The 14,035-nt window shown below is 45.1% G+C and overlaps 1 protein-coding gene across 1 annotated transcript in view; it reads left to right on the top strand.

Moving 5' to 3' along the window:
- The window catches only part of VWF (von Willebrand factor), a 195,543-nt gene that overhangs the window by 93,837 nt on the left and 87,671 nt on the right, over positions 1 to 14,035 (top strand). Inside the window, exons 20-25 of the mRNA XM_060684131.2 lie at positions 1,317 to 1,455; positions 4,658 to 4,795; positions 6,361 to 6,510; positions 7,726 to 7,866; positions 10,802 to 10,921; positions 13,236 to 13,392. Of these exons, the coding sequence (XP_060540114.2) occupies positions 1,317 to 1,455; positions 4,658 to 4,795; positions 6,361 to 6,510; positions 7,726 to 7,866; positions 10,802 to 10,921; positions 13,236 to 13,392 (845 nt within the window). The remainder of the gene's footprint in view (positions 1 to 1,316; positions 1,456 to 4,657; positions 4,796 to 6,360; positions 6,511 to 7,725; positions 7,867 to 10,801; positions 10,922 to 13,235; positions 13,393 to 14,035) is intronic.

Raw genomic sequence — 14,035 nt, forward strand, 5'->3', positions numbered from 1 at the left:
AGGACATTTTGCCTCCAAAGCTCCATGAGATATCGTAGACAAGATCCTCAAATCTTTTGGGGTTGGATGTAGAGGTTCTGAATCTTGAGAAATCCAAGGAAGGTCAACTTCCTCTAGACTGTCTTTCCTCAGAATAGCAATAGCGCTAGCCCTTAGACTTATATACCACCTCACAGTCCTTTACAGCCCTCTCTAAGCAGTTTACAAAATCATGCTATTGCCCCCAACAATATGGGTTCTCATTTTACCGAGCTCGGAAGGACAGAAGGCTGAGTCAACCTTGGGCCAGTCAGGATCGAACTGCTGGCAGTTGCCAGAATAGTATGCAATACTGCATTGTATCCACTGCACTACCATGGCTCTAAACTAAAATAAAACCCCGCTAGAGATTTGGGGGAAATGCTCTCAGAAAAGCGAATGAGGTGGGCAAGAAACGTTTCACAGTGTTGTCAGTGGCCTGTGCAGCTAGTAGCTGATTCCGACAGCGAGGAGGCTGGTGTGGTGCTGCATCAGCAGCCTGTGCAGCTGGCACTCAAGTCTGACAATGAGGAGGCTGGAGAAGAGGCGGGGATTCAGCCAGGGCCTTCAGAACCTCCAGAAGCTCCCTTAAGTGAAGAGGACAAAGAAGAGGAGCCTCTTCTCAATGCACCGGCGTGCAGAGCTGCCAAAAGGCAGGAGTGGCTCCTCAGGAGGAGGTCTCCTCGAGAGTAAGGCTTGGGGCTAATTGGCCACTCCCTTAGCCTATTTAAAGAAGGACGATGACTGAGGCAATTTCCAGGGAACAACTTCGTTTACTCTCCTTCGTGTCTTGACCTCAGTTCTCTTATCAGCTTCCTGCAAATTGCTTCTGGGCTTTCTGCCAACCATAGTAAGATTATGATTATTCTTTGGATTTTTGTAGGCTGTTAAGAAAGTTAATTAACAGCCTTTATTTGAAAAAGACCGATTTAATTTAGTAAACTAAGGTTTGTACAGCTACTTGGGGTCTGTAGCTGGGGGCAGAACACACAACTTTGTTTAGCTCTTAAAACCTGTTGTGCTGTAAGCAATACTGGCTGTTTCAGAGGTTCACTTCTCTGGTGCTTTTTGGAATGACCAAGTCACAGCAAAACTAGAGATGATCCCTGGAGGCAAATTTGACCTCTGAAAATGCCCATTGAGTAGGATTAAACAGAGGCCACCTGACCAGAAGTTACGAAGTTCCAGGTGATTTGTGTTTTCTCCAAAGCAGAGACACAACTTTCATCCTAACATCAACATACAAAACAGAGTTTGAGTGATGTGCCAAAACGGTAATAGCTGTTAATCTTCTGCAGCACCTGCCGTGCTCGAAAATGGGAATGCACGGAAAACGTCTGCGATGGAAAATGTTCTGTCATCGGTGCCGCTCATTATTTGACCTTCGACGGACTGAAGTACAGGTTTCCTGGCAGTTGTCAGTATGTGCTTGTTCAGGTAAGACTTTTGGGATGGGATGCTCTAAGGGAGGGGTATCAAACTCAAGGCCCGCAGGACGGATCTGGCCCGTGGGGCCGCTCTGGAAACAGCAAAGGACCAGCCTGTGGTGCCTCTGCCAGCAGAAACAGAGTTTGGGAGGGGGGGGGGCTCCATTTTTACTGGCAGAGGGCTGCAGGAGGCCGTCGTGGGTGAAAATGGGGCCCGGGCTCCATTTTCACTGGCAGAGGGCTAGCAAAACAAACTAAAATGTTTTTGCCTTTCGTATTTGAGCATGCAAGAAGGTAACAGGAAAGGAGAAAGGGAAAGAGAAAAGAAAAAGAAAAAGAAGGGAAGATGGGAAGAGAGCAAGGAAGGAAATAGAAGGAAAGAGGGAACGGAAGGAGAATGAAGAGGGAAGGAAAAGAAGGAAGGGAAGGGAAGGGAAAGGAAGGGAAGGGAAGGGAGGGAAGGGAGGGAAAGAAAGGAAAGGAAAGGGAAGGGAAGGGAAGGGAAGGAAGGAAGGAAGGAAGGAAGGAAGGAAGGAAGGAAGGAAGGAAGGAAGGAAGGAAGGAAATAGAAGGAAAGAGGGAACGGAATGAAGAGGGAAGGAAAAGAAGAAAAGGAAAGGAAAGGAAGGGAGGGAAGGGAAGGAAGGAAGGAAGGAAGGAAGGAAGGAAGGAAAGAGGGAACGGAAGAAGAAAGGAGAATGAAGAGGGAAGGAAAAGAAGAAAAGGAAGGGAAGGAAGGGAAGGGAAGGGAAGGGAGGGAGGGAGGAAGGAAGGAAGGAAGGAAGGAAGGAAGGAAATAGAAGGAAAGAAGGAATGGAAGAAGAAAGGAGAATGAAGAGGGAAGGAAAAGAAGAAAAGGAAGGAAAGGAAGGGAAGGGGAGGAAGGAGGGAAGGAAGGAAGGAAGAAAGAAAGGAAGGAAGGAAGGAAGGAGATTATAATGAGAGTGAGGGAGGCTCTCAGGGAAGTCTTGCCTTAGCACTTGGCTACCACAGGTGCCCCCCCTGCTCCCCCCGAAGTCAAACCCAACCCTGATGCAGTTCTCAATGAAATCGAATTTGACACCCCTGCTCTAAGGGGAAATGCAGAGGCGGCTTGGCTCATACCGAGAGTAAAAATACACAGAATGAAAATATTGCTTTTCTTGAACTGCTTTAGCAATGCTGTCCGAAGTAATAGACATCACTGCAGGTTTCACATCAAGTTACATTGCTGGGGATCTTCAACGAAGCTCAGATCTTTGTGCTCTTCATGGTCAACCGTTGAGAAAAGGGAGGAAAGCAGATTCATGAAAGTCAAGGTTGGACTCCCAAAGATTGCCCCAAGAAATCCCAAGGATTAGATTTTGGTTTTGAAGCTACCCCTTCTCCAAAACTCTGAGGGGCTTAAAAAGGTTAAAATCATCCAAGTACAAATAATATATCAATAACACGCAACAGGGATAAATCATTAGAATCGGGCCGGAAGAAACTTTGGAGATTTTCTAATCCAACCCCCTGCTCAGGCAGGAAACCCTACACCACTTCAGACCAATGGTTGTCCAAACTCTTCTTAAAAACCTCCAGTGTTGGAGCATCCACAACTTCTAGTGGCAAGTTGTTCCACTGGTTAATTGTTCTCACTGTCAGGAAATTTCTGTGGCTGCTCCATCACTGGAGGTTTTGAAGAAGAGATTGGATAGCCATTGGTCTGGAATGGTAGAGGGTCTCCTGTTTGAGCAGGGGGTTGGACTCCAAAGTCCCTTCCAGCCCGATTCTAATGATTTATCCCTGTTGCGTGTTATTGATATATTATTTGTACTTGGATGATTTTAACCTTTTTAAGCCCCTCAGAGTTTTGGAGAATGGGTAGCTTCAAAACCAAAGTCTAATCCTCCAAGGTCCCTTCCAACTCTGTTATTCTGTTATCCTTTTAGACCAGCGGTTCCCAAACTTTTTCAGTCATGGAAACTTTCAGAAGACATTTTTCCCCCACAGAATCCTGTGTGTGTGTGTGTGTGTGTGTGTGTGTGTATGTATGTATGTATGTATGTATGTATGTATGTATGTATGTATCCAGACAGCCAGACAGATAGCCATCCATTCATCCATTCATCCATTCATCCATTCATCCATTCATCCATTCATCCATTCATCCATTCATCCATTCATCCATTCATCCATTCATCCATTCATCCAGACAGACAGACAGACAGACAGACAGACAGACAGACAGACAGACAGACAGACAGACAGACAGAAAGACAGACAGACAGACCAACCCTGATTTTTACTACCCTGTTTCCCCTAAAATAAGACATCCCCTGATAATAAGCCCAATCGGGCTTTTCAGCACATGCACTAAAATAAGCCTCCCTCCCCCCGAAAATAAGCCCTCTCCAAAAATATTTAAATGCATGTGCAGCCGGTCCCCACCATTTCCTCTAGTTTCCTCCATGCGCCCCAAAATAATAAGAACTCCCCAAAAATAAGGCCAATATATATATATATATATATATATATATATAAGATAGGGTCTTATTTTCGTGAAAACGCGGTAGGCATTTTGAACCTACAACTTTCATTTACTCCTATTGTCTGAGCATTTTGCATAACGTAGTAGGTTTGGAGATTGCGAGAAAACATTGGAAATATAACCACAAACCTTTATTTCAGGCCAAGTTTAGCTGGCCTTGCCCGGTTTTATTTTAAAACCCATTTTTAAAGTTGATTTTTGAGATTTTTTTCCCCCCACGGAATCCCTACGATTCTTTTCTGGAAACTCTCTGGTTCACTGGTGGGTTTCAAAATTTTTTACTACCGGTTCTGTGGATGTGGTTTAGTGGGCGTGGTGTGGCTTAGTGGGCGTGGCTTGGTGGGCATGGCAGGGGAAGGATACTGCAAAATCTCCATTCCGTCCCCACTCCAGGGGGAAGGATACTGTAAAATCCCCATTTTCTCCCGATCAGCTGGGACTTGGGAGGCAGAGAAGAGATGTGGGCGGAGCCAGTCAGAATTTTTACTACCGGTTCTCCGAACTACTCAAAATGTCCGCTACCGGTTCTCCAGAACTGGTCAGAACCTGCTGAAACCCACCTCTGCTCTGGTTCCACGGAACTCAGTTCCGGGAACCCTGCTTTAAGCTTCCATTGCAACCTCCGGAGAGGGACATTTTGAAGATGGAGTTCCGTAGGCCGATTTCAAAAGGCTGCTGTCACTCCTTCTTTCTTTTCAAGGACTACTGTGAAGACGACGGGGCTGGGTCTTTTCGGATACTCGTGGCCAAGGAAGGATGCAGCTTTACGGGAGAGACGTGCACTCGAAGGATCACGGTTTTGTTTGACGGGGGAGAGATCGAGCTGCATGGTGGAGAAGTAAGTTTACCCCCTCCCTCATTGTCTCCACAGGCTCACTTGTCGAAGAGGGGGTTTCGAAGGATTCTTTTGAGAGGGCTCCAGAGGGACGTCTGTTGAAACTGGTCAGATCCTTGAGCAAAATATTTCCCACTGCTGGGTATTCAGAGAGACAAAATTTTCATGCTTAAGTCTATTGAGGGATGAGAGCCGTGGCATTTGAAACACTTGCTTCAAAATCATCATCTTTTAATGACCCCATAATCCCTTGCGAGGTCAAGTCTGGGCAACTGAACGGAGCTAGCAGAATGTTTAATGGCCAGATGCCCTTCCTGTCACCAGTGCGGAGTTTTGTTCAGCAGATATATTCTCATTGTGCCCACTTGATTCAAAATTGGAGCTTGTAAACAGATAGTCCTCGACATGTGACCACAATTGAGCCTAAAACCTCCCTTGCTAAGCAAGCTAGTTATTAAGCGAATTTGTCCCCATTTTACAACCTTTCTTGCCACCGTTGTTAAGCGAATCACTGCACTCGTTCAGTTAGTAGCATGGTTGTTAAGTGAATCCGGCCTCCCCATTGACTTTCCTTGTCAGAAGGTCGCAAAAGGGGATCACATGATCCCGGGAGATCACAACCATCATCACGATGAGTCAGTTGCTGAGTGTCCGAATTTTGATTACGTGACCATGAGGAGGCTGCAACGGTCATGTGAAAAATGGCCGTACATCACATTTCTCAGTGCCGTTGTAACTTCAAACAGTCACTAAACAAATGGTTGTAAGTCAAGGAATACCTGTGTCAGGCCTGGAATGCCATCTTTTTCATTGGATCTTCAGGCCTGCCACCTTTACTGCTGTGGGAAACTAGGAGGGGGGATTGTATGGAGCCAGGGTGATATGTAGTCATAATAACATTCCTTTCTCAGAGAGTCAAGGACATCTTGCCCTGCACCTGGAGGGCTGGAACTGGGAAGCATCTCCAGTTGGGATGGTGTTTTGATTGGACCATGTGATGGACATGTGGGTGTTGGGCAGGGACTTGAACCAGGGGTGAAATCCTGCAGGTTCTGGAGAACCAGTAGTGGAAATTTTGAGTAGTTCGAACCGGCAAATACCACCTCTGGCTGGCCCAGAGTGGGGCGGGAATGGGGATTTTGCAGTATCCTTCCCCCAGGAGTTGGGAGGGAATGGAGATTTTGCAATATCCTTCCCCTGCTATGCCCATCAAGCCACGCCCACAAAACCGGTAGTAAAAACAATTGGATTTCATCACTGACTTGAACTTTCCTTCGGGTGGGGAAAACCTGGAAGCTTTCAGATTCGGGTTTTCCCAGATGTGCCAATATGACATCTCTAATAAAATGGAACTTTGAGGAACCTCAAGCCTCGGAGTCTTCTTTCGTTGGGGTTGTTACCTGGAATCCTGACATTAACAACCTGTACATTTTTGTCACAATGGAATTAACGTCTCTTGCCCTGTGGGATATTCTACCGTTCATTAAAGTTGAAATCAAACCCTTATTAGAGGCTGACGTGGACTCCCATTGTTGAAAGTTCTTTCTTTCTTTTTTTTCCTCATGAAGATTAATGTCCTCACCCCTCCGAGAGAACAAGGCAACATGGAAATTTTGAAGTCTGGCCGCTACTATATTCTGATACTGGGACGAGGGAGAATCTCCCTGACTTGGGATCAAAACATGGGGATTACAGTCATCTTGAAAGAAAACTATGGAGTAAGTTGCTTCTGATTTATGACTTAGTAATAGCTTGTATGTTGATGAAGATGAGAGGTGGGTTTCACGTAATTTTAACACCGGTTCGCCACGCACTGAAAATGTGCTTGCACACCTTCCATGCATCCTCTTTGCTCGAGTGTGTGGCTTGCATGCATGCACACAGCTTAGAAAACATGGCTAAACAGGATGGCATAGCGCCAGGGCGGATGGGCTGGTGGGCGGGCCCACTCGCAGGTCGCCACTACCAGTTCGCCGAAATTAGTCCGAACCGGCTGAATACCACTTCTGATGAAGATTCTCAGTCAACTAGATAGAGTTATCTGGAAGTAGCATCATGACCATTGGACTTGTTTTCTTTTTGCTTTGGAAATGTTTCGCTGCTCATCCAAGTAGCGTCTTCAGCCCGAGCGAGTTGGTTTGGGAGACCCTCAGACTGAACAAGCTACTTGGAGAAGCAGAGAAACGTTTTAGACTGAAAAAGAAAAGAAGTCCACTTGCCACGACTCAGATTCCAAATTACCATGTTTCCCCAAAAATAAGACCCTGTCTTATATTTTTTTGAACCCTGAAATAAGTGCTTGGCCTTATTGCCATGCGCTCAAAAAGCCCGATTGGGCTTATTATCAGGGGGTGTCTTATTTGGGGGAAAACAGGGTAGTAATAGCTTGTTTACTTAGTTATGTATGTTAGAACAGAACAGAACAGAACAGAACAGAATAGAATAAAATAGAATTCTTTATTGGCCAAGTGTGGTTGGACACAAAGGAATTTATCTTCAGTGCAGAACAGAACAAATAACAGAGTTGGAAGGAACCTTGGAGGTCTTCTAGTCCAACCCCCAGCTCAGGCAGGAAACCCAAAAGCATTTCAGACAAATGGTTATCCAACATCTTAAAAACTTCCAGTGTTTCCTGCATTCACAGCTTTCACAGCTTTTGGAGGCAAGTTGTTCCACTGATTAATTGTTCTCACTGTCAGGAAATTTCTCCTTAGTTCTAAGTTGCTTCTCTCCTTGATTAGTTTCCACCCATTGCTTCTTGTCCTGCCCTCAGGGGCTTTGGAGAATAGCTTGACTCCCTCTTCTTTGTGGCAACCCCTCAAATATCGGAACACTGCCACCCATTGATGAATAGTCTTAATATTAATTAATTAATAGTCTTCCTGTTGAAGGAGAAAGAAGGTGACACATTTCTTTGGCTTGTTCCTTGAAAGGATAAAGTCTGTGGCCTGTGTGGGAATTTTGATGGCGTGCCAAACAACGACCTGAGAAGCAGCCGGAAGCAGATTGAAGTTGATCCGAGTGACTTTGGGAATTCTTGGAAAGTTCACTCACAGTGTGCTGATGTCAGAAAGGTATTTGTAAAAAAAAAAAATGTGTTGCACCTTTGACGACGGAGGTGTCTCTCTTAACATGGCTAATGATCAAGGAGACCGTCTTCTTTTGGATGGCCAGAAATAATCTGGAAAAGTAATTTCCGTGTGGTTTGGAATGGAGGTTAATCACTCTTTCTCCATCTTGGGAAACATTAAGACATGTGGACTTCAACTCTCAGAATTCCTGAGCTCCAAACAGGGGTGGGATTCAGCCGGTTCGGGCCAGTTCGGGCGAACCGGATGTTAATTTTAATCTGATTTGCTGAACTGGTAGTTGCAAGGACTGGCTAACCCCACCCACACTGCCCCGCCCCTCCTAGGAGTCTCCACGCAGCCCATTTTGGATGCCAGATAAGTGCAGGGCATGCATGGAGGCTCTTGGAGGGCGAAAAACAGGCCTACCGGAAGTACCAGAAGTCCAAAAATGGGCCCATTTCCAGCCTCCGTAGGGCCTCTAGAGCCCGGGGAAGGCCATTTTTGCCCACCCAGGGGCTCGAGGAAAGCCTCTGGAGCCTGGGGAGGGCGAAAAACAGGCCTACCAGAAGTACCGGAAATCCGAAAACGTCTGTGTTTCAGAATGTTTTATTGTCAGGGTAGGAAAACCAGCAGATTATCTTAGAGCCTCCAACTCTAACATGGCTAATGATAAAGAAGGAGACTGCCTTCTCCTAGATGGCTAGAGGAAAGCCTCTGGAGCCTGGGGAGGGCGAAAAACGGGCCTACCAGAAGTACTGGAAATCGGAAAATGGGTCCGTTTCCAGCTTCCAGAGGGCTTCCGGAGACCAGGGGAGGCTGTTTTTGCCCTCCTGGAGGCTTAAGGAAAGCCTTCAGAGTCTGGGGAGGACCAAAACGCCCCCCCTCCCCGTGGTGCAGGAGGCCGAGTAGGCCATGCCCACCATGGCCACATACACACACCAACAGGGCAGAGAACCTGTTGCTAAAATTTCTGAATTCCACCCCTGGATCCATATATCTTAAAATTGTCAAGGTTGAGAAAGGCTACACTAGACTACAAAGAATTCTCCAGACTACAGGCCAGAATAGAAATAAGCACATCTGGGTTTCACTGAAGAGTCTATCAACCACAGTGATTTTGTTCCTTGAAGGGTTAGTAAGTCATCTTTATACTATTCAGAAACACAAAATAATATAATCATCCTAATATCTCGGGGTAAGCGAAATGGAAACTTTAGCCACTATCATGGTTTTCAAGTGTATAGAATTATGGTGCGACAGAAAATTCAGAGAAAATCAAAGCATTTGCAACTTAAATTAGATTATTTACCCAAGGCAAAATGCAAGCTACAGCGTCTTCAAAATGCAAGAGAAGATATTGTTTACTTTCCCTCTGAGATCAAATAATTTATACGGAATTACAGAAGGGACTGCAGACATATATGAAATATATGAAAATATATGAAATATTTGAAAAGAGGAAACAGAATATTGTATAGTGTGGGAGAAATGGTACGAATGGCTAGATGAGAGAGATAAAAGACAAGGGAAGATCAAATAAGGAAGATGTAGGAGTAGAAATGTAACAACAAATAAGAGGAAACCGAAAAAATGCAGTTTGTAGAAATGAAATTGTGTACACTGTTATTTATATGTATATATGTAAATAAATCAATATTAGACTTGTATGTATAAAGGATACATTGAAATAAGGGAGAAAAAAATGGATAAGTAAGAAATTTTTAACCGTTGCGAAACTGTTGGAAAGAAACTATTGTTTAAAGAGTCTTTTTTGGTTTTTTGAAAAAATGTTTAATAAAAATTATTTTTTTTTTTAAAAAAAGAAAAGAAATATATGAAATTGCAAAAGGGATACCAGGTGACAAATTATTTTTTCTGACTATAGCAATAGGCCAGAATCAAAACAGCTTCAAGTATAGGTAGTCCTTGACTTATGACCACAACTGAGCTCAAAATTCCTGTTGCTAAGCGAGACATTTGTTAAGTGAGTCTTTCCCCATTTTACGACCTTTCCTGCCGCCGTTGTTAAGTGAATCGCTGCAGTTGTTAAGTTAGTTACACGGTTGTTAAGTGAATCCGGCTTCCCCGCTGACTTTGCTTGTCAGAAGGTCACAAAAGTGGACCCCAGGACACTACAACCATCATAAATACGAGTCAGTTGCCCGATCTTTTCATGTGTTCCCACATATTTAGATGTACGTTCATGATTTCCAAGAGATTAGTTTTTATTGTTATCATCATCTCCTTTTAAATGACCCCATAATCCCTTGTGGGGTGGAGTCTGGGCAACAGAACGGAGCTGAGTGTTTACTGGCCGGATGCCTTGCCTGTCACCAGTGCAGAGTTATATTCAGCAGATATATTCTCAACGTGCCCAGAGAGAGAAATATCTGCCTCAACCTAGGATCGAACTCACAGCCTCCTGATTGTGAGGCGACAGCTCCACCTCTAGGCCACCGCACCACTCTTAGCTCTCATTGCTAGGTAAAGGTAAAGGTTCCCCTCACACATATGTGCTAGTCGTTCCCAACTCTAGAGGGCAGTGCTCATCTCTGTTTCAAAGCCGAAGAGCCAGCGCTGTCCGAAGACGTCTCCGTGGTCATGTGACCAGCATGACTAAACACCAAAGGCGCACAGGATGCTGTTACCTTCTCACCAAAGGTAGTCCCTATTTTTCTACTTGCATTTTTTACATGCTTTCGAACTGCTAGGTTGGCAGAAGCTGGGACAAGTAACGGGAGCTCACTCCGTCACAGGGCACTAGGGATTCGAACCGCTGAACTGCCGACCTTTCGATCAACAAGCTCAGCGTCTTAGCCACTGAGCCACCAAGTCCTTTTTTTTTTTTTTTTTTTTGCTATGAAGATGCTAAATTGACAGGTAAACGATAGCTGCCACATTTCTTGGCATTATAATGTGTTCCTTCTCTTTTTTGCAGCTTTCCCAAGGGCAGGACTTGGCGTCGTCACTGTGCAACGGTAACGTCATAAAACAGGTGATGGTGGAGACGTCATGCAGCGTCTTGAATAGCGATGTCTTCAAAGAATGCAAAAAGCTGGTAAGCCATTTCTTATCCAGATAATAACCCTCATTCTGGTTCCCGTGGCTGGACAATCATTTCTCACTTGAATTAATCACTAATCCCGATGCTTAGTACGAATGAAGGAGAATATACGCGTCCCAGGATAATGTCGTAGGATCCAATCTGAGTCGGTCACCGGGATCAAAGTTTCAGTCTTCCGAGCATTCAGACTTGACAAATCTGAGAAGTGGACAAGCAATAAAGCAAAACAAAAGTTGGAGTATGATTCATATCTTAATATAGAAAATTTTTAAAATGGAGATAAAAATGAAACCAGAACTTTTCCTTTTGGGCCTAATGGAAAAAGAATTGGATTAAAAAAATGGAACTCTGTTATTACCGGGTTTTCCCGAAAATAAGACATTTATTTGGCAGTATTTACATCCCCTGAAAATAAACCCAAGCGGGCTTTTGAGAGCATGTGCTAAAATAATCCCCCCTGAAAATAAGCCCTCCCCAAAAATATTTCAATGCATGTGCAGCTGGTCCCCGCCATTTCCTCTGGTTAGGGAGACAGAGCTGGAAACCAGGTAAGACGGCAAGAGGAGCTCCGTCTTGCTCCATGCACCCCAAAATAATAAGACCTCCCCAAAAATAAGGCCAAGCGCATATTTCGGGGTTCAAAAAAATATAAGACAGGATCTTATTTTTGGGGAAACACAGTAGATATTGTTGTGGTCCGTTGGCAGCCTGCGGAGCTGGCAGCGGAGTCGGACAGTGAGGAGGCTGAGGAAGAACATGGGCCAGTCCTGGAGGCTGGGGAAGGCCCAGACGAGGGCTCTGTGTTGGAGGCAGAGATGGGGCCAGGGCCATCTGGGAGTCATGTGCAGACTCCAGAGCCTTCAGAGGCTGACATCAGAGAGGCAGAGGAACAGGAGGAGCCTGTTCCTAGTGCACTCATGAGAAGAGCTGCCAGAAGGCAAGAGCAGCTAAAGCAAAAAGGACAACTCAGGAGTAAGGCTAAGAGATGATTGGCCCCTCCCGTGAGCCTTAAAAGACCAGCAACGGCTCTTCGGCTCTTTTGTCAGAAAACAACATTGATAGATTTGTTTCTTGTCTTGCTGCATTTATTTCTTGTTGGTGTCTTCTGCTTCTGAACTTTTGCCAAGAAAAGCCTTTGGCAGGTTGCCTAATTAGACCAAGGTTGGCGATAAGGCTGAAGAATTGTGTTATGAAGAATTTGTTTTGAATTAGTTTGGACTATGCTGAGAATGAGTTAATTCTCAGCTGTTCTAATAAAGTCTGTTTGTTTTCAAACTGATTGCGTCTGATAATACCTATTTGGGCCTGGATCACAACACATATGTTGACAACAGCAAGACTATTGTATGCGCAAAAATGGAAGGACACTTCGATTCCTACTAAGGATGGAATGGTTGCAGAAGTTGATGGAGTTGGCAGAAATGGCAAAATTGACCACTTTGATTAAAGAAAAGAACATAAGTACTTTTGTTTCCATGTGGAAACCACCTCTGAACTTCATGCTTGATGTGGAAAAGAATGAAACTCTGACTTTGGGTTTTACCGAATAGACTGATAGATCTTTATAGAAATGGCTTGTTAATACTATTATGAAAAAGCAAAAAGCTGTGATTTGATGTTGATGCCTTATTTTACTGCAACAGATTTCAGAAGTCAATGTTTCTTTTTTTTTCTTTCTTATCCTTCCTCACTTCTCCTTCCCCCCTCCCCCCACTGCTTTTCTATTAACGTTTGTATTTTACGATATTTTATAACTCGATAACAATGTTAAGTAAGACAAATCCATGACAAGTTCCCTAAGGATGGGCTCCATCACGAGTCCGAAAGCTCAAAAAACTAAATTTCTGGTCCCGGTGACCAATACAGATTTGGATCCTGCAGGTGCTTAGTGTTTGATGTCTTAAAGATGCTTTTTCAGGAGGCAACTGGACTTTCTTGTTTTTTCTTTTGAAGACATTTTGCTTCTCATCCCAGAAGCTTCTTCAGCTGTTTGATGCTTAGTGTTGCAAAGTGCTCCTTCCGTTCTGGTAGCAGATACTGTTTGGTCTCCCATTTCTTTCTAATTTGGCAATCTGAGATGAAGTAGTGGAAGAATCTAATTTCTTCTGCCCAGCTGTGAAGCTGGTTGACCTGCCCTTGAGATGGGTTTCTTGCCCAGAAGAGTTCACTGTTGGCAGGAGCTGGTTTATGGGACCTCCTAAAATGTAGAGTTTGATGTGAAGACAAGTCTCATTATATGCGGGTCACCTTGTTCCTTGAAGCTGCGGAGATCTTCTCAAGATCGTAACTTGTACTACTTCCGTCACAGGTCGATCCTGAGCCTTATGTGGAGATCTGCACATATGACACCTGTGTTTGTGAATCCATTGGGGATTGTGCCTGTTTCTGTGATGCCATTGCCGCTTACGCCCATGCTTGTGCCCAGAAAGGAGCTGTGATCAATTGGAGGACTCCTACTCTATGCCGTAAGTGGGGAGAGAATATGAAGTAATCTACTTTCTCTCTTTCTCTTTCTCTCTCTCTCTCTCTCTCTCTCTCTTTTTCTCACTCACACACACACACACAGACACACACACAGATGGAGAGAGGGAGAGAGAGAGGGAGAGGGGGAGAGAGAGGGAGAGAGGAGGAGAGGGAGGGAGAGAGTGAAGGAGAGAGGGAGAGAGAGGGAGGGAGAGAGGGAAAGGGAGAGGGAGAGAGAGGGAGAGGGGGAGAGGGAGGGAGAGAGCGAAGGAGGGATAGAGGGTGGGATAGGGAGAGAGGGAGAGGGAGGGAGAGAGCGAAGGAGGGAGAGAGGGTGGGAGAGGGAGAGAGGGAGAGAGAGAGAGAGAGGGAGAGAGTGAAGGAGAGAGGGAGAGAGAGGGAGGGAGAGAGGGGGAGAGGGAGGGAGAGAGCGAAGAAGGGAGAGAGGGTGGGAGAGGGAGAGAGGGAGAGAGTGAAGGAGAGAGGGAGATAGAGGGAGGGAGAGAGGGAGAGGAAGAGGGAGGGAGGGAGAGGGAGAGAGGGAGGGAGAGAGGGAGGGAGAGAACGCAGAAAAGAACTCATAGATGATTAGGGGATTGGAGGCTAAAAGCTATGAAGAATGGTTGCAGGAACTGGGTATATCTA

This window comes from Pantherophis guttatus, chromosome 7, assembly GCF_059756535.1.
Source record: "Pantherophis guttatus breed Tessera chromosome 7, ASM5975653v1, whole genome shotgun sequence".
In the NCBI taxonomy this organism is placed as follows: domain Eukaryota; kingdom Metazoa; phylum Chordata; class Lepidosauria; order Squamata; family Colubridae; genus Pantherophis; species Pantherophis guttatus.